Source organism: Andrena cerasifolii, chromosome 9, assembly GCF_050908995.1.
Source record: "Andrena cerasifolii isolate SP2316 chromosome 9, iyAndCera1_principal, whole genome shotgun sequence".
NCBI lineage: Eukaryota > Metazoa > Arthropoda > Insecta > Hymenoptera > Andrenidae > Andrena > Andrena cerasifolii.
In genome coordinates this window covers 6309556-6335237 of record NC_135126.1, presented here as the reverse complement: position 1 = coordinate 6335237, position 25682 = coordinate 6309556, and the positions used below count along the sequence as shown (strand labels likewise).

Below are 25682 nucleotides of genomic sequence, written 5' to 3'. Positions count from 1 at the left end.
TGATAGTTCGAAGTGTATAGTTTGTATTAGTATGGCCGAGAAAGCATAAATTTACGTTGTAACAAAATTGGGAGCAGTAGCATAAAAATAGCCATTTGTCTTTATAAAAGAGATAGGAGAACTGTTAGATTAATACAAAATTTGTATTATTTTTTATTTTAAAATTAATTAGTACATATATCACAAGTGTATTCTTCAGGGGTATCCCATCCTGAACTGTGCACCGGAACCACATTTCATCACCTTTTCCGAATTCTTTGCAAAAGGGCCTAAATTTTCCTGGTTCCATTCTGCCTTCTTCGAAATTCTTTTATATGCACGTGACATCCACGTCAGAAGAAAACAGTGTTAAAAGCTGGCTGGAATTACCCCTCACTTTTGGCCGGCATTCTTTCATCGGCACAAAAACTGTTATTATCCCAGTCTTTGATTATTTCGTTTGATTATTGTGATGTCGTCTATCGTCCATGTTTGTCCTATCATCTTTCTCACCTTATTCAGCGTGTACGAAATTCCTGTTTGCGTTTTTCTTTTTGTGTTGGTTGCGTATGCCTCAGCGCCGGATTTTCCATTTATGTTGTATCGTTCGCAAAATACTCTCACGTCCCGCTTATCTCTGTAATATTCTTCGCAACAATCTTTCTTACCATGGGCCTAATTCTCTTTCTACTCGACATCAAAGTCTCCTTTTTATACCGGTACGCTCGACATCTAAATTTGAATCCTCCTTCGCCTATATTTCGGCTCATTATTATAATTCCCCTCCACCTGATATTCGAGGGCTAAACTCGTTTCCTGATTTTAAATGTAAAGCTCGACTATATACATTTTTGCACTATGCGTCAGAATGATGTTCAGATTCTCTCTGTTCCTATTTTTCTTCCCTAGCTTTACTTTTGGTTTAATGTTAGTTATTTAGTTACGGTTAGGCTTCTAACAGTATTCTACTGCAGCCTCGCCCTTTACTTCGCTAGTCTTTATGTATTATTTTTCTCTGTATGTTTCAAGTAATGAAGACGAATAATATTAATAATAATTAACCCCACAGCTCATGTTCAAATATTTGAAGTAACACACTGAATTGAATTTACATATCACCAAAAACCAAATGTAAGTTCGAAAGTAGAAGCATTCCTCTATTTAATGAGATTAATATTAATAATTCATATCTATTCCATGTACTAACTTACCTTGCTTAACAATCGACCACTGCTATCATCATGGAAACCATGAATATTAGCTCGTCGTATCATTAACAGGTGACAGTACCATACAGAGTCAAGCTACGCGGTTTTTATTTAAACAAACAGAAGTGGCCGGAATTACCCCGCTTTCCCCCACACTAAGCCCGTTTTGTAGCCGACTTAATACAGAGGAAGTTATAGATTCGACCCGTATGTAATTCTATTAGCAAACTACTTCCTTCCCCCAGAAAAATTGTTGGGCCCCTCAAATTGTTTGCCACCCGGGCCTTTTTCCTTAAATCCGCCACGGACTGGCTGCTAAAGCAGCATAATCACAGGCTATCGAGCATCTATCCTCCAAACTGCAGTACAATGCCCCGACCCAAGGCTGGTTAATGTCACAAATTCGCTGCTCCTAATAAATTTACCAGCGGCACCCGTCGCACCTCCAGCGTTAGAGCAACGAAATTGCTGTGATCGATGCTCCTCGGTGCCACCCTGCGGAAATAAATCCCCAGCAACCAGTGCCGAAACAACGTCACTTTTATCTACCCCTGCACCGTAGATCTACTCTGCAAGGAATCAGCGGGATTTACAGTTCTCCAGGCGTCCATACTGCGGCTCCCCGTAATTTTTATCTCCCCCGTAGGAGAGGCTGTCCAGCCCGCGCAACTTCGCCGTGATTCATCGTCGTTCCATTGTTCCCTTCGGTCACGCTCCTGGAACCCGCGATTTTCCAGGTAAACCGCCGCCGCTTTCGGGCTTTCCCGTTTATCAAGCGATCAGCTTGACTCACCGCCGGCCCCGTTGCAGGCACAGGCCGCCTGCATGCGATTACGCCGGGCGCGCGCGAGGTCAGCTTAGAGCTCGATGGATCGGAAGCGCAAGCCTCGCGGGGGCGAACTTTCCTTGCTCCCTTCGCGCAACATCGCCGGGATGAGTCACCGCGACAACGGCCGAGCAAGTCTCTCTTTTAGCCGGTGCTATCGCAATGGAAACAATTGCTATCCGTGTTTAGAAAGTCACGGCGGGGCGGCGGGGGAGTATCGTCGCGCTGCGGTGGTTGTTGGCGGAGCCAGCCGTAAAGAGTCGCGGATGATTTGCAGGCGACGCGCGTTGTTTGCCGCTCGGATGTTATTGGTGCCTTTGTAACGATCATACCCGTCGCCGAGCTGAGCCTTCGGACACCTTTGCAAGTGACTTTGCATCGCAGTGCCTCGGTGGCCCACGACTGCTGGCAGGGGCGCGTTTAAACGCCCGAGCAGTGGTGCCTTTTAACGTTAAAGTCGATGTAAATTCCACGCTCAATTGGCCCCAGTTATCCTTTTCATTCTATACAAGCTACCATCAATGGCACGTAGCTGTAGTTAGATGTAGGCCACTGTGTATTCCATTCGCGATCTCTCCTTGCAGCGGTAGAGACGCTGACAAGTGTGTCCACCAGACGAGACTGGAACACGAAACAGCGAGCGGAGCAGCAGAAGGTGGGAAACGTGTGAACGCGTGTTAAATAATGGCCGACGAAGTTGTCTATTGGTTCGGATGCTCGTTTCTGAACGCGCTGCCAGCGGATGTCCCGTTGCTCCGGCAAACTGAAACATCTTGTTCGATCCGCTATCTTCGACGCGCAGACCCCTATTACGTAAAGTTGCTCCTTTTATTACGACGTACGTCGTACGCACGCCTTGGACGGCGGCCCCGCGTTGGAAAGACGCCTCGCGCGCATCCCACTTTTTCGCCGCTTTCCGCCGGCGTCGTTTGGCGCGAGGTAGGTACGCGACGCGCCTTCCAATTGTCCCGAGACAAGTTTCAAGTCGAGCCGAGCGGAGGCCGGCCGGCCGGTGGAGAACTCCTACGACCTACATTTTATTTATTTATAAATGGCGTTACTCCCCTTGCTTGCAAACACGCCGCAAGGTAATTGGCTGTGACTGGGCGACTGTAAATAATTGCTTTTTTGCCGAGCTGCTCTTTTATCGGGGCAACCAAGGCTGTCCGCGGGCATCTGGACGGAGTATCCAGCGTCTCGTTCAGTAGGTTCGTGGGTATTGGGGAGAAATTGAGAGTATTAAAGCACCGTGGGAGTGTTTTCTGGAAACGAGTGATCGGAATGTTTAAAAGGAGAAGGTGTGGGTAATTTTTTAGGGCAGTGGCGCACCCAGAGGGGCTGTGGCACCCCTAAAGAAGGGGCTTTGTAAAGGGAAAAGAAAACTGGGTTTTATTTTTTAAAAAAATTTTTACAACCGCCTAAGGAATTTTATTGAATTTTTTAATAAAAATATTTTTATCCCTTCAACTCGGCTCCACCCAAGATTAAATCCTGAGTGCGCCACTGGAAGCGGGTATATGTTTGCGCGTGTGGAGGGTTGCTAAGGATGGCCAACGTGTGTCGAAAGTGTGGCTTTGCAGTCTGTCTTCTTTAGAGAGTCTCGGGAGAGTACAGTTACTTCAGAGAGTTGAGCGAGTTTTTCGAGTTTTAGCCTCTCACGTATGCATGGGTTTACGGCCGCGATCTATCGTCGTGCGCGCCTAGAAACTCAATCCCATTTTACATTTGATCGGTAGTACAGGTGCGTAATCGCCAGACCTCGCGCTTAGGTGTGATACAGTCATATCTCCAAGCGTAGATTGCTTCAAAATATTACACCCGATTCTCCTACCGCTTCAAGACTGTTTATTCCGCGATCGCTTATAACATACTACTGGACACTATTTTTTGCCGACCGGCCAGGCGAAAATTCATATAAAAGAAATGAAGAATTAGTGAACAAGCGACTATTCAAAGCGACAAGTCGCAATAAATTAGCCCTCGCTATAAGTTTTCTGAAGTCGTATGTAAATTTCGTGTATTCAAATTCTTCTCTTCGTTCTACTTCTTACGTGATTTATAAGAAAATTATGTATGCCTTTCCTCGAAAGCTTAAGTATCAACTAATGTGTAAATAATCATCTACTCGCCAAAAAGCAAGTGTCAAACAGTATATGCTGAACAATACCGAGAATATCGTCCGGCCATCGAGCCACAAATTCCTTCGAGCCCAATTGGGGCATGCAAACGTTTCGTCGAAACGTTTTATCTTTACCAGCGACGAGGTAGCTCGTCTCTAATCCCTCTAGGGGAGAGTCCGCGATCGTCGAAGGTGCACGGGGGATAGCTTGGCACACCGACGACGACGCGACAATGACGAAGCTGTTGGACCTCGCCGCTCCGTGCATCGCCTCGAATGAATCGCAAACTCGTGCATTCTGCGGCGAATTCCTCGAGCGGCCGACTTTGCCCGCTCCTCCGCGCTGATCCCCTGTAGAATAATTTCAGATCCATTAGAAGGATATCGGGTTATCCGCGTGTACCAGTTTAGCAGTACCCTCCCTCTCCTCTCTCTCTCTCTCTCTCTCTCGCTGCACGCTTCGGGACGGTTAACATAAACTTAACTGTACTTCGCGGTACCGTAGATCGTTCATAATACCCAGCAACACTATTTCTGACAAGCGGCACTATAATTAGAGCACGTCGTGCGTGCGGATGAACGAAGCCGCGTGGAGGAAGAAAGGGAGAGAAAGAGGCAGATGGGACGAGGTGTGCAGCGGGAGAGCGGGACTGGATCGCAGCTATCGAAAGTTTCCAAAACACTCGGATCGATCCCCCCGTCTCGCCGCCGTTCCGTCGCGTACCTGTTTGCAGACGCCGATCGGCAAACGTACGTGCGTCGATTCCCGGGCACGTGCAGTTTTTTTTTTTTTCGCAATCGATAAGGGCGAAGACACAGCCGTTATCTTATCGAACGTTTAATTTCGTAAACGCGGTATCGCCTCGTTAAACTTTCCAGAGATTAAGTCCCGTCGGGGCACACAAAGTGTCGTAAATTTTCGGAACCTGTGGAGGGAGTCTGTCGGAACCAGGCGACGGAGATACCAAGCGCGTTAGAGGGCTTCCAAGAATTTATTCCGATGGGAAAAAGGGGGAAATGTTTTTCATTATAACGCGACTGTCTTGCCAGTTACCGCGCCAGAGGCTCGTTGTTCGGTAGTGATTTTCGAGGGAGGCTGAAATTGGTTCCAGTGGTCGAGATCCGAGGAGTGGAATACCGGGGCCTCTTACAATGGCTCGAAAACAAATTAGACAGATAAGATTGAGAAAGTAAAGATGGCAGTGAGCGAGTGGAACGAGGTTTACGCGTCTCGGATTTCGACTGCCGAGGGAGTTCTACTTTTGAGAGCCGGCCCGAAACAGCGCGGAACCATACAGAGGCATGTGAAGGAGACACTAAAATATTCATAGCCGTCGTTGGTCTTAGCTGCGTACTTTTTATATATCCCGCGCCGCGATGCTTCGCGGCAATAGCCCCGGCCCGTGGGTCCTCCGCCCGAATCAGAATAACACGATCCGTGTTCCCTCCCTCGCCCAGCTCCCATTTCGACCGTCGAATCTCCCGCTGCTCGCAACAACCGCGTCCAATAAAAAGCCTTCTGAAATATAGCGATGCCCATTTCTCCTTTCTCCCTTCCCCCTCTATTTATACCTATTTTATTCAGTTTCTTACCATAGTTGGCGCCTGTCTCTCCGTTCTTGCGTACTCCAATTCCTCCCAGTGGTGTCTCCGGTTCCTTACAATTAGATGACGTGGGAATAGAATTATAGGCGCACAGTCATCCTGTTCGAGAGCGATAAATGCCACCGTCCCGACGCAGGCGGCGGCGGATTCTGAAATGTCGCGCCCCGTGGAGGGAAGAGTTTATCACTTTTGTTTGCTAGGAATCTCGCGGCGAAAATCGGCTGCCCCGTTCCAGCGACAGGGCCACGAGTATAAATGCCGTGTCCCGTTTGTGATTGCAGGGAATGTGTGACATGTTCATCCAAACACAGCAGACGAGTAGCGTCAACGGCAGCAGCAGCAGCAGCAGCAGCAGCAGTAACAACACCGTTCACCACCACAGCAAGAAACGCAAGTTGGAGTACAACGTGAGCCAGCCGGTGATCCAGCACGCATTGGTCCAATCGACCGGCGACTACCAATTAGACAATACCGGGCTGCAGCAACGGTACTCCGTGAACGGTGCTAATACCGCGTTTAGCACGCTGCACAACAATAATGCGCTGCAGAAGAGTAGCCCGAACCAACAGACCCTGGTACGAGCCTCGACGATCAAGCTCTTAGACACGTACCAACGCTGTGGCCAGAAGGTTGGTGCCACTTCCTGCGATCTCATCGCGCCGATAAACGCTCGCTAACTTTTTCTTCGTCTCCGTCTGACCCGCGCCAGCGCGCCAGATCGTGTCGAGGGGGTACGCTCGATCCGCGTGCCCTCCTCGCCCTAGGCCCCCCCCCCCCGACGTTAACGCTTCCTCTCTCCACCCATCCAGCCGAGATGCCACGTTCAAGATACGCTCCCGCGCCGATTAGAACCTCATAATCGGGGGGGATGTATATCACGTATTCGTGGCCGATCGCCTCGATCTGCTCGATCTACTCTCTTGGCTATCGATACGCTCGATGGTACCGCTCGAAACGGCTATAAATAAGCGTGAACGACGGAGCCCCGTTCTCCACGATCGAAAAACATGTCCGCTGGAGACTTTCTTCCACGACTCTCTGTCGCGCACGACCGTTCGACGTGCCCCGATCGAAGGTGAACCAGCAACTCTGAACGTAGTTCTGTTCTGTTAGGATTAATAAGTCTCCGAGTAAGAGGATTCATATCGAGACACGTTCAACTCGAAACCCTAGGGGGCCCAGTGTTTTTAGATGTTTCGTATTCCCCCAACCACTGTCGCCTTCCTCGCGATTCGGTCCTGTAATCGGTTAACAAGCCACCGTTGATTCTCGCGTCTGTCATCTCGCAAATCTTCCACTGTATCGTCCACGTTCTCCGCGGTGTTTACCTCCGGCTGTTTTCCTCGTTTCCATCGGCCGTTTCCGCTCTCCGGGCCCCAGTACGACGTTCTGGTCGCTAAAAATACAGCGTGCTTTTTGCTTCCGCTGACACACAGTCGTCCGCCGTCTTTCCTTTCTCCCGCCGATGAAAACTCAGCGCCGCAGTCCTTTTATCGCGAGAGTTCGACCGTTCCCTCGCAAGAACGGCGAGTTTCGATATCGGCCCTGTTCAGAGAAGAAAGAGCGCCCCGATCCCCCTCCCGGTCAAGAAGTCGCTCGACTCGGAGAATGTACGTGTCTGCAGGACGATAATCTTTGCCATCCGGCGGATTAGCATCGTCGGTGGACCAACTTTCACGAAGGCAGCCTTGTTCCGCGAAGTCGTAAAGCACCCCCGTCTTTTGTTCGTGGCCACCTTATTAACGGCCGCGTGCGCCCGCGTTCATCATCCTGAGAAGTAATTACCAGCCGAGGCAATCGGTCGAAGGTACCGCGGACACGGATGAACGATCGTGTTCGCCAGGCGACTTTTCCGCGCGGCGTAGTTGCGTATCGATTGCCTTCGAGGCCTCCCATTTCATATTTCATGCCGGTCGTCGTGATCGCACTTCCGCAGGCCGGGCGCTTTCCCGGCGACTACTGATTCCCGCCTGGACGGCGATCGATATCGATGAAGCGTCTTCGACCCCGCTCCCTCCCCCTGCTACGACCTGTAACGTCGCCCCCGTCTAATCGACGAGATCGTATCGGGTCCCTGGTTGGTGTGTCACGCTTTTCGAATCCATGGATTTGCGTGTGTGGCGTGGCTGTTTGTCGATGTCTCTGCTTCGGGGATCGTGTTTCCTCCGTGTAGTCGTCGCCCGGTCGTCCCTTCCCAAACAATAGCTGGTGGCTGCTACGTATGACCGCTGTGTTAACGTCCAAAAATTTTTTTGCATAAGGTGTGTTCCTCCTACAGAGAAAAACTTGGTCGAGAGAGGGTAATGGTGACGGCCTGGCAGTCCACTCCGCCAACGCGACGAACGCAGTGGGCAGTACTGTAGTGTCGCAGCACCATACGCAACCGCAACAGCAGCTGCAGCAACAACAGCAGCAGCAGCAACAGCAGCAGCAGCACAAGCAGACAGGGATGACGGCGCACAGCAAGCAAGTGACCAACGCCGCCAACGGAGGAGGCGGTGGTGGCAGCAACCCCCAGGGCGACGGAGATTACCAGTTGGTCCAGCACGAGGTCCTCTACTCAATGACGAATCAGTACGAGGTCCTCGAGTTTCTGGGCAGAGGTACTTTTGGACAGGTACGAGCGTCTCGTATAGGCGTAACGTTTGGTAATGGGTTCCTAAAGTTTCATGACGCGTTCCTTTTCCCACAGGTCGTAAAATGCTGGAAAAAGGGAACCAATGAAATAGTAGCCATCAAAATTTTAAAGAACCATCCCTCGTACGCGCGCCAAGGTCAGATTGAGGTGAGTTATGCGAGCATTATATTGATTTACGAGCGGTTTATTCGTGGCCACGTTTGAACGCTGCCTCTCGATCCGAAACAGGTCTCCATCCTGTCTCGACTCAGTCAGGAAAACGCGGATGAGTTCAACTTTGTGCGCGCTTACGAGTGCTTCCAGCACAAATCCCACACCTGCTTGGTCTTTGAAATGCTAGAGCAGAACCTGTATGATTTCCTCAAGCAGAACAAATTTTCACCCTTGCCGCTCAAGTACATCCGACCGATCCTCCAACAAGTACTCACTGCTCTTCTGAAGCTCAAGGTGAGTCGAGTTATATACATCTCCAATGATACATCGGCACGTTACTCGCGGAAAGATCGTCGATTAATTATGCGTATGTACGTTCGCAGCAATTGGGGTTGATTCACGCGGATCTGAAACCAGAGAACATCATGCTGGTGGATCCAGTACGTCAGCCCTATCGTGTAAAAGTTATTGATTTTGGGTCCGCCTCCCACGTGTCCAAAGCTGTCTGCAACACGTACTTGCAATCGCGATACTACCGCGCACCCGAAATTATACTTGGACTTCCGTATTGTGAAGCGATAGATATGTGGTCGCTCGGCTGTGTGGTTGCGGAACTGTTTTTAGGATGGCCTCTATACCCCGGTAGCTCGGAATACGATCAGATTCGATACATTAGTCAGACGCAAGGCCTACCGACGGAGCACATGTTAAACAATGCCAGCAAAACAACTAAATTCTTTTACAGAGACATGGACAGTAAGTAGCGCGTTTAACAGGGGAATTTTCCACCACGCTGCGTATCTGTACTCAAAATCGAATCTCTCTTGTAGGCACATATCCCTTTTGGCGATTAAAGACCCCGGAGGAGCACGAGGCTGAAACTGGCATCAAATCTAAGGAGGCAAGAAAGTATATTTTTAACTGCCTCGACGATATCGGTCAAGTTAATGTTCCGACTGATTTGGAGGGCGGTCAACTTCTGGCTGAAAAGGCAGATAGGAGGGAGTTCATTGACCTCTTGAAGAGGATGCTCACAATGGACCAGGTAGTAATATCTAGTTCATGCTTCGAAATTACATGCGATGATTCGCGCTCGTCGGTGTGTAGAGGAGGTACACTTTATGCACTGCCTATGCTCGGTTTTACAGGAGCGCCGAATAACACCCGGGGAGGCTCTGAACCATGCCTTTGTTACTCTCGCCCATTTAGTCGACTATGCGCACTGTAACAATGTCAAGGCTTCCGTCCAAATGATGGAGGTTTGCCGACGAGCAGGTGATTTCACGGCGAGCGCGGCGCATCATCAAGCTCCTCCAGCGCCGCAACCGCCTCCGCCGGCGTCATTGGTAGCCAACTTTGTGCCGACGACGAACGGCAGCGCTGTCACTTTCACCTTTAACAACCAGCTGACCAATCAAGTACAACGATTGGTCAGGGAGCATCGCACCGCGCAAACAGGATACGACAATCTGGTTCGTAATAAACATCTCACCTTTACCGTCCAACGATCCGTCGCGACTTCTTCTTCACTACGACGTATTCTCTCTTTCAGTATCAAATATACAGTAACAGTAGTCGTCGCGCGACTCAGTACAGTAGCTCGTCCAGTGGATCGAACAGCGGACGAAGCGGGGTGCACGATTTTCCGCATCAATTGGTACCTGGTCTACTTTGCCATCCACCCAGCTATCAAACGATGCCAAGTCCCGCAAAACACGTAGTTGTTGCTCAAGTAAATGTGATACTGATTTTCATTGACATTCAACGTGCTCGTTTTTTTACTCGTGGTTATTTAATCGTGCCCCATGTTTTACATAGCCTCCGCAAGCGCAACAAGGTCCGCTGCAGATTCAACCATCGATCATATCGCAGCAGGCTGTTGCTGCCGCGGCCGCGGCTGCACAGCAACAGTACGCGGCGGTCCCTGTGTCTATGGTGGAAACGGGGCGGCAAATGTTACTGACGGTGAGTGTGCGTACAAATGATCAAGCACGGTAACGCTCGCGAGTATCGTATAATAATCCTGCCGTTTGCCCACAGAATGCTGTACAGACTTCTTGGCCGGGTGGAAGTCGCCAGATGGCTGCTATCGTGCCATCGTGGCAGCAGTTACCACCGCAACACGCAGCCATACAGCAGCCATTGCTGAGCGACGCTGGAGATTGGGGAAGGCCTCTTATCGTCGACAGTTCTGCTATTCTGCAGGTAGGCCTGGTGAAAGAGATCTGTTGCACCGTACGGACCGAGCAATCTTTTAACTGATCTCCCTTGTTTTGGGGACGGATCAGCGGCCAGTATTTCCTGTCACGGAAGTCTACAACACCAGTGCCCTCGTGGAACATCCGTCTCAAAGTTGGGGCAAGCGTAGCGTGACGAAGCATCATCAACACCACGTGACGGTCCCTCAGCAGTCCCAACACAGGCACGAGCATAAGAAAGAGACGCAACAGTTGAGTCCTGTGAAGAAGAGGGTGAAAGAGAGCACGCCGCCGAGCAATATGAGACGGCACTCGCCTGCCGGTGGCCATTGGCAACAGCAGCCTATGCAGCAACATCACCACAGCAGCAAACACAGCAGTAGTCACAACGTAGAGCACCATCAAGTGACTTCCGGTCGGCAGCAAACCATCACCATTCACGATACACCGTCGCCAGCGGTCTCCGTTATTACGATCAGTGATAGCGAAGACGAAACGCCTGGCAAATGGTAAGCTGCCACTTATTGATCTAACTAGGGTAGACCGTTAGAACGTAGTTAGAAGGAAACGTAGCCCGTTATCATAAAATTGATCGAGAAGGCAGCTTCGTCTTTGCCGCGAACGTAACGCGACCGGTACATCCAGTCGAGCAATTCCATTAGTTCGCTGTTGTTTTGCTTCTCTGAAAATTTCGCACAGCTCTGTCAATATGACTCTGTCAACTACAAATTATTCGCCAGACCATGTACAAAGTATACCTATTCTGTACGTATCGAGTCACGTAAGAGATCAGTTTATAGATTGCAACCGAGCGTCGAATATATTTATTTAGTATGTTATTAGTAGAATAGAAAGTAGTGGAATCATGCATGGATATCATTGACAGCTGTGGAGATCGCCAGTGCGGAGCCTGTCAAAATTTGGCAACTCGCCTGTCTGGCGATGGGCGTCCAGTCCGCGAGGAAGTCATCCGAAGGTACATTACCGTAATGTAATAATCACAACCCAATCACCACACAATAGTATCGACTAACCAAACCCTAACAATCTCATGGCGTAACACACGAAGCTTGTAAAATAGTTGTGGAGTCCACATTTTATGCATTAACGCCGCGTGCTTCGAGTTGCGAATCAATCTTCCAGGGTATATAAATCCCGCACAATATGACATACGGGCAAATTCATAAATACGGTTGTGGGAGCTTGGCCTATCGATTGTCCCGACTGCGAGCTAACAACACTACATCTTACAGTTTTAGCGTTTAATATCATTCTCTAATACTCTACGCAACCTGCTACATGAATTCTGCCCGGGTATCCAACACAGCAACTAGTTTGTGTGGAACTAACGTTACCTGTTTTCAATTTCAGTACGCAGTCGACACCGCGCGTGGTCCAACCGATGCAGCAGACCCATTCGAGTAGTCAGTCTCATACCAACGGGCACGTAACAACGCATAGCAGTGTTTCGCAGAGGACGCAACGGAAGAACATCATCAGTTGCGTGACAGTCGGTGACAGCGATGGAGAGGCTAGCCCTGGCCGAGCGCATACTCATCTCTACCAACATTTACCGCAGCATCCTCAGCATCAACAAACCACGCAGTTAATTAAACACGAACCCCAGCAACAACATCACGTCAGCAGGTAGTAATCACCTCGGGCGCTTAACGTTTCTAATACCATTGCAGACACGTGCATCGTATGACGTTGATATATTGTTCGTTGCAGCAGTAGCTCCGGATATTCCTCTCAGTCGCAAAAGAAACGATTACTGGCGAAAGTACAGTCCGAGTGCAATATGGTAAATGTTGCGACGAAGCCAGAGCCCGGTGTAGAGTACCTTGCTCCGCATCCGTGCCACGCGCCAGCCTGCAAAGAGCCACCGACCTATCAGGTTAATTTTATATTTAAATCTCCATTCGTTTTTCTTCCAACTACGTCATTTCCTTTCGTTCTTGTTTCCATTACGCCGCTCCATATACTCCACGGCTCTCTATTTTCCATTTTCTTTTACTGCCGTTGGTTACAACGAGCAACTGCTCCACTTCTGGCCGTGTTGAAGAAACAACGACGACGATCCTGCACTTATTGGTTTATACCCCGTTCCCCCGATCTTTAGTAATCTTTCTTTTGAAAATGTTTTTCTAGGATGATGCCTATGACATGCATGACTACTTCTTGCAGTATGTGACCACGAGTAGCGCGCATCCGCACCTCCAAGAGCAGCATATCGTGTACACGACCGGCACGGACAAGCGGGTCTCATGGCCTGGAAAGAGAGCGGAGTACAAGCACGAGTACGTTCAACCGCCAGCTGCTCATTCGAGAGACCACCAGAAGTGGGCGGTGGCCAACACTGTGCATCAGTATAGGTGAGCATCGTGTATATACGCAAGATCACGTTTGAAATACACTCTCACACAAACACACATACGTACCAACATCCGTCGCATGTAGTACATACACATAGATCTAGAACAAGTTAGATGACAAAGAATAGACTAGATACCGAGTGAATTTTGTATGCACGTAGTTATCGAATGCATGCAGGTTTTCTCTTCGAATGAGATATGACCAAACCGATGACGAGCTGCTCGTGTTGTACGCTGTCGAGACTGGCTAAGTATACCCGGGCAGGTAAACTGCATGAATTTCTATGTTATATCCAAAACGGAAAAAAGGAAACAAAAAAAAAAGAAACGAAACGGATAGGGAAAAAGCGAAACGAAAGGGCCGGAGTCGATCGTTGGTACTGTCGGTTTGGTCTCTGGTCCTCTGTTTGTAGAGAGACTTCTTACAGTAAGTAAAAGGACGCATGGGAATTGCATAACGATGGGTTGGATTTTGTTTTGGGTTTTGTAGGCAGAGCCAGGTGGTGGGTTCGGCAGCCCATCCGGGTCATACCCACAGTCATCATGGGCATCCGGCCCACCTGAGTCCTGGGGGCGGCGGCGGGGGCAGAAGTCCTGCAGGGGGGCCTGTAATAGGAAGTGCCCAGCATCTGGGACAACCCCTGTACCAGGAGTACGCCCATGTGCGTCCAAGAGCCCATGCCGTGCCACCCCCGGTGTACGTTACCGCTGCGCCTTCTCAGGCTCCCACTGCTATCCAGCAGCAACAAGTGCCCACCTATCAGGGATTCACACCCGGGTGGGTACCTAGACACCTAGTTGATGCATGCATGTGTGTACCATTTATTATATTTTCGTTCTAGCGATAGTGTGTTACGTTCGGTATTGTTGTTACTTGTGATCGTACGTAGATATGTTAGCATCGACATAGTGCAATTGTTCCCGTGCAACTGTTTTACTCGTTCTATCCGTATGGCATGCAACGAAAACCGTTCACAACGTATTCGATCCGATTATCGATACAATTATTCAAGAGACACGGTGTCGTTTCCATTGAGTTAACTCACGTCGCCATTACAACGGTTGTATTGAACGTTCATTGCCTGCTTACCAGGAGAGGTCACGTCGTGGGTGAGCGTTTTTTTCTTCCTTTTGTTTTCAATGGAATCCAGTATCAATAACTCGTAGAGTATACCCTAGGAGTTATCGGTACTCGGTAGCTCGCTCCTTCATTCTAAAAACCACCAGGTTTATTCAGGAAGTTCTCGTCCAGGTCATGACCTAGCCGTATCAGACAATTGCATCAACGTCTCGTAATCGTACCTGAACCTATACTATGCGTATAAAGAAAACTGCGTAACTGTCGATTACTAGAGTCATCCAATGTACGACATACTTGTCTTTCGTAAAGCCGCGTGTAGAACGAAGGAATTATCTTTATAAGAAAACAAAATCAATATGTTTCATTTCCTTTTTTTAGAGCTTTATGGAGAGTTTCTAACGTTCGTTATCCCGTTTTTTACAGCTCGTCTCCATTAACGTTGTATGATTCTAGTCGAGCGTTGCCACCACCAGCACATCACAGCTCGGCCAGACCGTTGCTGGCGAGTCATGCAGCGCATCCACTGCCTGCACATATGCAGCCGACGGCGGTTTACGGATTGGCCCCGCTTTCACCGGCCAAACATCAGTACCAACCTTCTGGTTTGTGGTTCACCGAGTAAATTCTATTCCCCTCTGTATCTATCTGGCTCGAGAAGAGATTCGAAAGCGGCGTACGAAGTTCACTTCGCCGTCTGCGAAATTTACGAGATCGTGCGTGCGTTAGACATTTATACACAAGAAGACGGTCGAACGAAAAGGAAAAGAGAACCGGCCGGATCCTAATGCGTTCATCCTCCTCTTGGGCGTGTCTTTTTACTAGAGAACGAAAGGGGGCTTCTCGCGATGCTTGTTTATCGACTATGAAGACACAATGGAACACTAGGCTTATATTGTTACGGAACGGATAATAATCATGACTGAAAACGACTCGACAGAGTCCCGAGGTAAGACAGAAGTCGCTCTTCAACGTTTCACTTTCTGACAATCCGTCCTAAGCAGCGATTGCTCCTTTCTAACTGCCCCGTCTGTATGGAACTTGCGAAGCACAGAGGCAGACGCACGAGCCGGGGGCCGAGAATTTTCGATAATGAACGAGCGTTGTCTTTTTCATTTCGTTCGATGGGAGAAGTCGCGTCGAATACGCAAAATTGATGAAAGTACGATAGAGGAAAACTGTGACGGGGGAAGGCTTTCGACTCCCGTCGCGCAACAGTGTTTCCTCAGTGAACCATTTGCTTCTGATGATTTGTATTGTTTATATTGATTTTTCCAATTGTTACTTGGTATTACACGGTCGACGTACAATTTTGTCCGATTTAGACGGCGCATATGTTTATATACGTGACGGTATATATATTATATACCCGATGTTTAGCAAGTTTTCAATGAGAGCGAGCGAGCGAGAGAGAGGGAGAAATAGAGAGAGAGAGAATGTTGTTGCGCCAAAGAGAATTTTATGGGGACGCATGAAAAAGACCGGAGACGGTATCGTCAAACTATTTGTTCGGGCAGGCAGAGTTGAGAAAGGAGATTGCGCGCGGTTCAACTAGAGAGAAGACCATCGATGACGGTGATTTTGGGAAAACTGTTCCGACTCTAGCGCCAGGACAGTTGGCGGGTATATATTTTATTGAACTTTGGTGTTGTAACGGGGATAAGTTTGCATTTCTTTTAATGTGATATGTCGGGCGCATATCATGCACGTTGTTTTTAATGCTCTTCGACAAAGTTATCTTAGCCCAGCAAGATTCACGGCCATCGAACGCGACGAATCACGTTGCTTTCGACGGTCGAATCCCGACTTGGCCAAGATCTTTTGTTGTCGTGACACGACGCTTCGATACTTTTTAAGCGTTCTCTTTTTCAAACGGGCTATCGGCGTCGATGGCGATTCCCGTTCTATTTCTTGTAGTGTAAAGGGAGTTTATTCAATTAATACACGCATACACACACTCACCCACACAATCATACGCGACACATTGATTAGTTTGTAAAATGTGTTCGGAGTTTTATCGCTAAGATTTATTTCGTGCTGTCTCAAGTACTCCGATGTGTAATAATTTAGGCACTCTTCCGGAGGAGGATGCTATACGCAGTAGTGCGTGTTTTCTTTTCTTTGTTTGGAGGGGGTTCAAAATCGAAATCTTCTGCTCTTGATTCGAGCCTGAAATTGGCGAACTTGAGTTGCGCACGGTTACTTGTATCTGACAAAAGCTGTGCCTCCTCGCAGCGGTCTTCACTATTTATTTCTATTCTGTATTAGTCTTATCGTCTGATCGTTGTAACTATTACTCTTATTATTGCTATTATGGTTATTATTGTCACTATTATTATTATTATGATTGCAATTAGGCATCGCCGCCTTTAAGATAATTACCAGCAGTTCGCAATTCTTTCTTCTTCCATAGGTACCGCGTTCTAATCAGAACGTTGCATTAGCTTTCGTTGGAGAATTAGGTTTCGTGCTTGCGGCATTAACACAACACTTCCTCATCGCGTGTCATCTGTTCTTTTACGTTTCGATATATTTTTCTGCATTTCATCATGGGTTATAGCTTAAGAATGTACGTATACGAGGATACGTTGCACAAATCTGCAGTACACAATTTGTAGGCAAAGTTAACGTTTCAGGAGAGACGTAATCGGGACGATAACTCTTCGTCGCAGACATCACAATGTCGGATTGCACAGACATACACACGCTTTCTTTAGCGTACATTCGATGCTTTCTCTTTTACGATGAAGCGTGTCAATGGTGCAACGTTTTTCTTTCTCTTCATTTTTTTTTTTTTTAGCAATTTCTGTGTTTGTATTTGTTCTTTTCTTGGTCGAATCATGTTCTTCCTTCTGGCACTTTTCCACGTCAGTATAAAGAAAGCGATTTCTAACGTCTCTTTGTAAAAAGAAAAAGGATAATGGTAGCGTTGAAGGGACTTCGGTGTACATGCACGTGGTATGCTCTAACGTCGATTTGTATATAATTATTACGAAAGCTCTCTTCCTACTTTCGATGCTGAAGCAGCTCCAAGGATGGCGTCACGCACGGCATTCTTCGACACGCGACACTTTCAAAGGGGAGGGAAGCCTCTTTTCCGCGTGCTGACGTTGTATCTCGTGGTTTTTAATGGAATGACGCTTAGGCATTGTTTTGCTAATTATTTTATATACATAGCTGTACGGTAACGTGTACGAGACAGTAGCTGTGGTACGTTGATTAGAGTGATCCATGTCCAGAGTTTAATTAGAAGTATTTTACACGTAGAGCGAGAGTGTGAGTGAATGAGGGGGAGAGAAAGGGCGCGAGACAGAAGAAATTTTAGACATGTTACCACGAAAGAAAGGAGAACTTTCGATGTTTCGGATAAACAAACACGACACGGCGACGCTGCTAATCCTCTACTTTCGATCGATACACGTAGATCTAGATCGCTGTTCTACAGACAATTCCTTACAATACTGATTCTGTTTTCTGTCTCAGTGCTCGAAATTCACGCAGCGCGCCTACACAAATTGGCTTCTTCGACGTTTCTCTTCCTTTACACACTTACACACACGCGCACACACGGTATAAAATATAGAAGCGAACAAAACTACATGTAACCAAGTCGATGTGCCTGTTTAACTATTAATCATATTTAACGTTTATATTTACTGCAAACGAGGGGGAAAAAAAATGAAAAAGAGGGTGACGACTAAAGAGGACAGAAGTGTCTTTCTTCGGTGCGTCATAGAGGTGTTGCAGTAAACAGTGGGAGGGAAAGAGAGAAAGAAAAGAAAAAATTTACAATCAACATAAGTGTTGCGTGTTATGACGACCACACGGTACGAACAAACAATTATAATTACACAAGCACGTTTCCGCGCCTACATGTGTTTATATATATATTATATATGTATGCTTCCACATAGAGCATAGGGGGTTGTATCGCGTAGAGAAAGTCTACTTACCCTTCTCTTGTAAATCGCGGGGGAAACAAAGTCATATCCTTAGATTTCACACATTCTATTACTAAAGGGAACCGTTGTTAATGTAATATATACGCGCGGGTGTACGTATAGAGAACATTTCTTTCGTTCGCGAATCGATCACATGCACAAACACGATCACACACGCTCTGTACTCGCGACAGTCGTACACATTAGTCATACCACGCTTCATCTTCACCCTCCTGATCGAAACACGCGTCGGAATGTATTTAGACGGCGGTATACATACGTTGTCAGTGGATGCATAGTCGGGGGAGGGGCACATTTCAGTCAGGTTTTCGTTTTCATATCCAAAGAGCAAGTCTTGACTGACGATTATATCGTAACTCGTAACGCTAGCGTAAGGCAATTAACCGATCGCTGAGCCGATCGTGGATTCGGATTAACCGTTGACGGCACGTTATTCTTCTTTAGTTTTCTCTTTTATTAACGTACACGTTGTTCATAGCGTCGGATACGATGTGTCCGTGGGTGTAGATATTTTATATAGAGATGGGTGTTTCGGTGTTTCTGGAGTCGGATGTCGATTATTCTCTAACAAGTAGAACGTAAAGTAATGATCGTCGTGGTCGATGTTAACGCTAATTACTAATCACGGCTTTGGGTTTAAAAAAAAAAAAAACACGCGTATACGCCGCGTGGCGCGCATGGTCCTATGTTATATAGTTTCTCTCTTAGATGTAGCGATCGTCAGTCAGTACAAGCTCAACAGTCACGTTTAACTCCAGTCATCTGTTACTTTAACGCACTGCATAGTTTCGCTGTGTTTTACGGATTTTTTTTTTTTAGTGGTAAGCAGCGCGTCACCGTACGCGGGAGTATCTATTAAACAGCAAAGTGTTTAGAAGCTATTAGACGGAACGAAAAGGGAGGAAAAAATGTTGAGTAAAAAAGTAACCCGTAACTTGTATCGATGGTTCTAGTTGTGATATTTTATTAATTGTATAGTGTCGATATTTGCACGGCGTTATTTTGATCAGGCTTATCGGAAGGCCAGCGTGTACTATAACGCGTATGAAACAATATATATAAATATATACACACACACACACACACACATATAATCTTGGCGTTAACAATCCAGAAGGTTGTACGTCGTCGTAAACTTGCCGTCCCCAACTGGAAGATACGATCGTTGCTCCAGCTGCTCGTCAACGCCTGCACGATCACAGTTTCTGTGTATCGATATATACATATATACATCCCCGTCAACGTGGCTTTAGTCCTTGTATCCTCGAATTAAACGTTTGTTCGTGGCTTCTCTGCCCGTTTGTGATAGGCCCCATTACTTCCACATGCCATTTCAAATGATCCACGATCCCAGGCGTTGGCGAGCCGCGAGCGTAACAACTTCTCTCTATCCGTTCGGGGGGCAAATTCTTACACACTTACACGCCTCGTGCCCGCGGTGGTTAACAGGGGGGGGGCACACCCATGTACATGCATTACCTATACACTGAAAGCTATAGAGATACAATTATTTTAATCGTTTTTAAATTTGTACATACGTTTCTTATCGCATCAGGGCTGGGAGGGGAGGGGGGGAGGGAGTGATTTATTAGTCTAGGTGTAGTGCCTAAAATGTTATAATGAGATTGTGTCCAATAGTAAGTTTATTTAGCGTGGAATCTCTAGAGATGGGGGGGGGGGCGGGGGAGAGGGTGCTCGTACAAGAAACGCGAAGCCTCGCTTGATTTTGACTTTGACTTTCGAACGAAACCGGGAGGCTAATCGAGGAAAAGGTGGGCGGAAAGGTGCCTTCGTGGATCGGACCTTTCTTGTACGGGCACGCGGATACGCAAAACGGACATTCGGTGAACGATCGCGGTACTGTTGGAACGCAGTTACCCCGCGTTTGATAAAAATGGCCAGAAACGAGGGAGAAAAGGGAACGATAAAGGGGGAGGGAGAACGGAATCAAAGGGACATCCACGGATAAAAGGATGACACGTTTGCTCGTGGACGTTAGGGTTTAACGGTTTGGATCGCGTTGTACGGATAGTTGGTATGGAAATTCTATTATCACTGTAAACAAAGTAACAGACTTTTTGCGAGGAATAGATAATTTAGTTATAAATATAGGAGAGAATAACATATTTTTGGAGTTACTACTAGAGAATTGATATTGTATTGTGCTCTGTGAGTTCTTAAAAAGAAAAACGTCTGTCTTCTTGCGTTCTCGGTCTTCAATCGTCGCGCCGTTGCTCATCGCGTATCGGACCACATTTACACCGCGCAGGGAGAGTGGGGGAGGAATTAAACGAATCAGCCGGGCCCACCGGCACCGTAGCCACGACGAGACAGTTCGTCGCCCATGAATTTCGGCCCCGTCGCGTCGGTAGAACTTTGCTCACGTAGATTAACTGACAGTTGCGCTAGCGCGAGACAAATTAACAATAGTCCGTAGATTTTATTCGAACCGCAACATCTCTCCAACGGCTGGAAATTGAGGCCCCCCGTGTAACACGGCTGGATTGTTAAGTATTCCTCGTTTGTACATAACAGGGAGGGTAAATGATGTCCGATTAGGGGGAAGCAAGAGGGTCGAACGATAGATCGCGCGGGTAATTAGGATAGAATCGACGATTCACCTATTTGACTGTTCTTCGATGTTCTTAATGTTCACTATTACACTATGGTAATATCGCAAACTAATATTAACGGTGGTACTTGTATTATACGTTCTCGTCGACTTACGCATAATGCTATACGATTAAGGTAATTAACTATAGATTTAAACGAGACGGAGGGGGGGAGGGAAAATATAAGTACGGTGGGAGAACACTCGTGTAATAAAAAGAAAAAAAACACATCACTGCTTAGACGTTGTTGGATCGTTAACAGTTTTCATCTTTACTGGGTGATGGATTATTTAGATGGATAAATTAGTCACGCCTTGGCATAGCTGGACGTAGTCTTCGCTGCGGAAGAATGTAGGAAATTTCGTGTTTTTCAACGTTCGTACGATTTACGATAGTATTGCTTTTCTTTCTTCTTGGTCCTGGCGCAGACGTTTCGTTCGTGCCACGTAGTATCCTACTTTGGACTGTCCTATTCGTAGGGTCGATCAACTCTTAGGCGATGCAATCGAGTAGCAGGTTTTTCTATATCGTCGTTCTAGGAATAGTTGGTCGTTTGTTCACTTAATGAGGGGGTAGTTACAGTTCAGAGGAATTTCGAAAGTCTTTGGATAGAGATGTCTAATTTCACCTGGGCTCCGCGTGTTTCTTTGCGACGGTCGTTGAGGGTAGTCGGCGAAAGATAGAGAAAAATCGTAACGAAGCTAACCACAGGTCTACCTAACAACTTGTAATTTAGAGAAGTTTATACGATTGTACGATTAAGCCGAACTTGCTATATACAGACTAAAGTGACTAAACTATCGCTGTATGGCTATACTATATATTTGTACCATATATGAATGTTCGTCTTTTGTGTATTTTAATTATACTATGATAGTAGTAGCGCCATTTATACTATTATTAATAATCGTTCTAACACCGTTGTGGTTTACAAATAATATTGTTTCTCGTCGACATCGTACGGGCTATTATATCGCGTGTTTCTCAATCTAATACGTTCACTTAGTTGCGCACGTTCGATTTTTCTTGCGTCTACTAAATCGAAATCGGTCGGTCGGCGTCTCGCAATCACAGAGCCGTGTTTCCAGTCCAGCTGAAGCAGATCTTTTCGTTCGTCACGCGCGACGACGCTCAATTAAACGTCCCGTTCTTTCAATTTCTTTTCTTCTGCTGAGTTTCCAAATGTCTTTCTGCGAAGAATTCTCGTAGCATTGCCTTACCGGGTGTATTACTATCGATATGTATAATAATTACACGCGTACAGACACACACACACACACACACACATACATACACGTTTACACACAGCAGACGGGACACACGTCGAGTGGAGAAATCCTTCGTGCCGTCGATTAATATACTGTTTGCCAAACCTCTTTATCCCATTTAACGTACGGATACAGCTGTATAAATGTATAAATTGTAATTCCCGCGTGCCCTCGAGTTTAGGGACGTTGAACGACGTGGAATAAGTATAACCGGGAATGGTACACGATGTTCAAATGATTTCAACGATTCCCTTCGATCTGACGCTTCTTTTATCGATTATGGTGAATGAATAAGTTTAGCCACCAATTCTAATACTTAACAATTGCAATTCTTATCAGCTTTATTGACCGTGGCTGTATGAAAACCATTGACCATCGTCTTTTAAACAATTACCAGAGATCGTCGATCTCGCTTTTTTACCCTCGGACCTTCGTTGCCATTTTGTACAGCGGTTACAATTAAAGACGTCTTTAAATCCTCCAAACTCGAGTGCACGCGGACGATTCGTACGACCACGCATCTAGCAACATAGTAACCCCGACCGATCGCCAACGAGGCGAGCGAAATAAAGTTTCTAAAAGGCGGTATTTAGTGTAAAAAAAAAAAGAAAGAAAAACGAGGACAAAAACGAAAGGGAAAGAGGGCGAAACTAAGAAGAGGGAAAGGAAAACTGTTTTTTAAGCTTTCGCAGGAAGTCTGTCTCAAAGTATTAAAACTCTCAGGCTGCGCCGATTGTCTTAGCCGCACAGTCGCGCGGAGTCGTCGAATAAAGAAATGGTGTCCAGCGATATCCAGGCGATGAGCCCGCCGTGGACGCGACTTCACCGCTAGCTTTCCGTTTCCTTCTGGTGGAGGGACCCGCGGCCGAGTCCCCTGAGTTAACCACGAAGGAGGACAGAGGCCCGCGGTTCCCTTCTCGTATGATTTCGAGTAGCGCGAGTTCTCGGGGGCGCTTGCAGCCTCGCGACGAATCACTGGAAGTGCTAGCAGGCCAGATGTATCAGTTCGTTTAACAGTAGAGCGTGCCTTATATCGACGATCCTCGCGGGATGACTTTTTTCTGGGATTTCGTTTCGACCGGACTAATCCGTTCCCTTTCTCCAAAGCAAGCCTCGCGCGTCCGCGCGCTCTCGCCCGGCTATCCCATTGGACACCGCCTCTATATAAATATAAATATAACTATAAATACGAATATACGTATGTATATCTATGCATAGATGCATACATACGCGCATATACATATACAAAATACTATTATGTAATAAAAACGGGGAAGAAACAATTGAGATATCCGTAGGTCGCCGCGTGCGACGAATTATTTCAGGGGCCGACCAGAGTACAAAGCGTAGGTTTAGTTTGGTCTCGGAAATAGTTCGCGCACGCAACAAACTCGTAATCGAATGTCGTCGTCGAGCGTTAGAAAACCGATCGAAATTAAGCGTAACGAGAGCAAGCGAGAGAGAGAAAGCTGCGCTCACAGTAATGGCGAATTAGTGGCGTTTTAAAGTAACGAGAGCGCTGCGTTACGTCCTCGGCATTGCGTCGACCGGGGATGCGTCGAGTGCCCGTCGTTTGGCTTCTTTTGTATCCGACAATAAAACGGCAGAAACGCGTCGATGTGAGTGGGAGAGGACGATGGACATGAAAAGCAGTTGTCAAGGAGCGTGAACCTCCTCGACGACCGTCGCGAATCAATTATCAGACAAATCAAAAGTACTTAGGCTTAAATCGCACCGCGGCGGAGCGGCTGAACCGAGCCCTTGCGTTCGATTCAGCCGCCGATCGCGAAATACAATCGATACCACGGCTCGTAGCTCGGTCCACGCAACGTCCTTTACCCAACGAAGCGCTCTCGCATACACACACACACACCGAATACACGTTTAACGTCTAGGCAACCAAAAAATTCTAATCTCATCGCGGCGGAGCTCGCTACTACCACAAACGATCCACGAAGATCCAGCTGGCTCTTGACCCGCGAAGGCTCGCGAGGGCGTCGACGGTTCGAGGGCCCGGAGTACGGAGAACGGCTTTTCCTTCCGTTCCCACGGGGTTTTGGTAGTGGCGAGCTACCCGCTCTTCCGACAACAGGGGTCTTAACTAATCGGCGACGACTTACTTAAAAGAAAAAAGAAAAAAACGAAGCGTCTCTCAATTTTTAAGTCGCGCACCGGCATTTAGGTGCATATATCCTTGGGGGCAAGAAGTCTATTTGATATTTATATTTTAATATACACGGGCCGATTATATTTAGCGTATTGTAATTATCGAATATTAATCGATAGCGCCGTGGACTGCTCGCCCGACGACCCGGATCGCGAGGAAGATGGTAGAGGGACGGTGGAAGGAGAGGTGGCGGACGATGGACGAGCAGACCAGCGGCGCGTCAAGAACCACGATTTTCTGTATATTACTGTAGTATAATAATCAAACACTAAAGACTAATGCTTAAGGTGATCGATGAGAGCTTCGACGGGAGCTCTTCGAAGCCGCGTAAGTGTATTTGAGATATTACTATGCGCAACCTGAAAGAAAGGGCGACTACGAATGCGAAGAATTATGAATGTGTAATTAAAATGTTTGGACGACATGACAGAAAGTTTGAGAGAAAGAGAGAGAGAGAGAGCGAACGAGCGAGAGAACGAAAGAGCGAAAGAAAGAGAGCAAGGTACACGCAGCGGTACAGGCGTCACTGTGTTTTAAATGGTTAATAAATGCAGATGTCCGTGTATTTCGCTCGGACACTTTTTGAACTGAGTTCGCTGTGTTACGGCTGTATTCTTTAATCAAACGTTGCCCTTTTTGTCGCTTCAAGCGCGCACCACGCGTCCCATCATCCAACGTCTGTCGTACCTTTCCGCCGACGCATCCGCTCTCAACAGATTTTGTAAATTCCACTTCCTGCTTTCTTTGCTTTCCGTCGCGATTCTCTCCCACGATATCGATATACCTCGGCGTTACAGCAGAATGAGACAGCAGGGACTTAGAAGAGGTGACTGGGGTCTGGACGAGTAACTTTTAGACGCAAAATGTGTACGGATCACTGTTGTGCACCGACTCGATTTCATTGAAATAAAACGCTCGTCCAGGCCGCGAGGTCATGTTCTGAGAAACGCTCCGACATCTCGGTTCGGTCGTTAGAGTCTAAACCGAACCGTTCCGAGCGCCCAGGATCCCGGGGGAGAAGCTTTCGAAAGAGTTCACTACGTGCAATTGCGTACCTGTTGTATTATACTACTTTAAGCCCGCAATCAAAGCGACCGAAGCCCGATCGAGCACCGGCATCGTTCAACGCGGAACATTTGATCAAAAGAGCCTCGCCGTTTGCAAGCCGATAGACCAGACCACGTTAGACATACAGCAAACAAAAGAATGATACGTCCCTTTTTTATAATCTTTGCGAATCTACTTTTAGCGAGCACGTGCGCTGTACGAATTTGTTCTATCGAACGGGGGCGACTGTAAAGGTGGGATATCCGTAGCTGATAGAACGCGTTAGATCGTTACCGTAACTGCGTCGAGAGAGCAAAAGAATTCGTAGGGCGGAAACGCTGCGACTTGTACGATAAAACTGTATCCTTCGACCTAACACCTTCGCCGTAGGTTCTTGATCGTTAGACGCTAAGGCTATTCCTCTGTCCTAAGTAACCGACCAAATGG

General features: G+C 47.3%; 1 protein-coding gene across 6 annotated transcripts in view; it reads left to right on the top strand.

Annotated features, from left to right (window-relative positions):
- Positions 1–24779, top strand: part of Hipk (Homeodomain interacting protein kinase) — a 32144-nt gene extending 7365 nt beyond the window's left edge. Inside the window, exons 2-18 of one of the 6 annotated variants that reach the window (XM_076820035.1) lie at positions 6019–6366; positions 8016–8354; positions 8430–8522; positions 8604–8822; positions 8912–9284; positions 9359–9576; positions 9677–10000; positions 10081–10260; positions 10347–10493; positions 10569–10733; positions 10817–11235; positions 11613–11702; positions 12098–12373; positions 12461–12623; positions 12878–13101; positions 13592–13879; positions 14606–24779. In XM_076820035.1, the coding sequence (XP_076676150.1) occupies positions 6022–6366; positions 8016–8354; positions 8430–8522; positions 8604–8822; positions 8912–9284; positions 9359–9576; positions 9677–10000; positions 10081–10260; positions 10347–10493; positions 10569–10733; positions 10817–11235; positions 11613–11702; positions 12098–12373; positions 12461–12623; positions 12878–13101; positions 13592–13879; positions 14606–14804 (4062 nt within the window). In that variant the 5' untranslated portion in view covers positions 6019–6021 and the 3' untranslated portion in view covers positions 14805–24779. Of the gene's footprint in view, positions 1–6018; positions 6367–7998; positions 8355–8429; positions 8523–8603; positions 8823–8911; positions 9285–9358; positions 9577–9676; positions 10001–10080; positions 10267–10346; positions 10500–10568; positions 10734–10816; positions 11236–11612; positions 11703–12097; positions 12374–12457; positions 12624–12877; positions 13102–13591; positions 13913–14605 lie in introns of all 6 variants that reach the window. The other 5 variants (XM_076820033.1, XM_076820031.1, XM_076820032.1 and 2 more) reach the window with 5 other exon arrangements.
- The last annotated feature ends 903 nt before the right edge of the window (positions 24780–25682 follow it).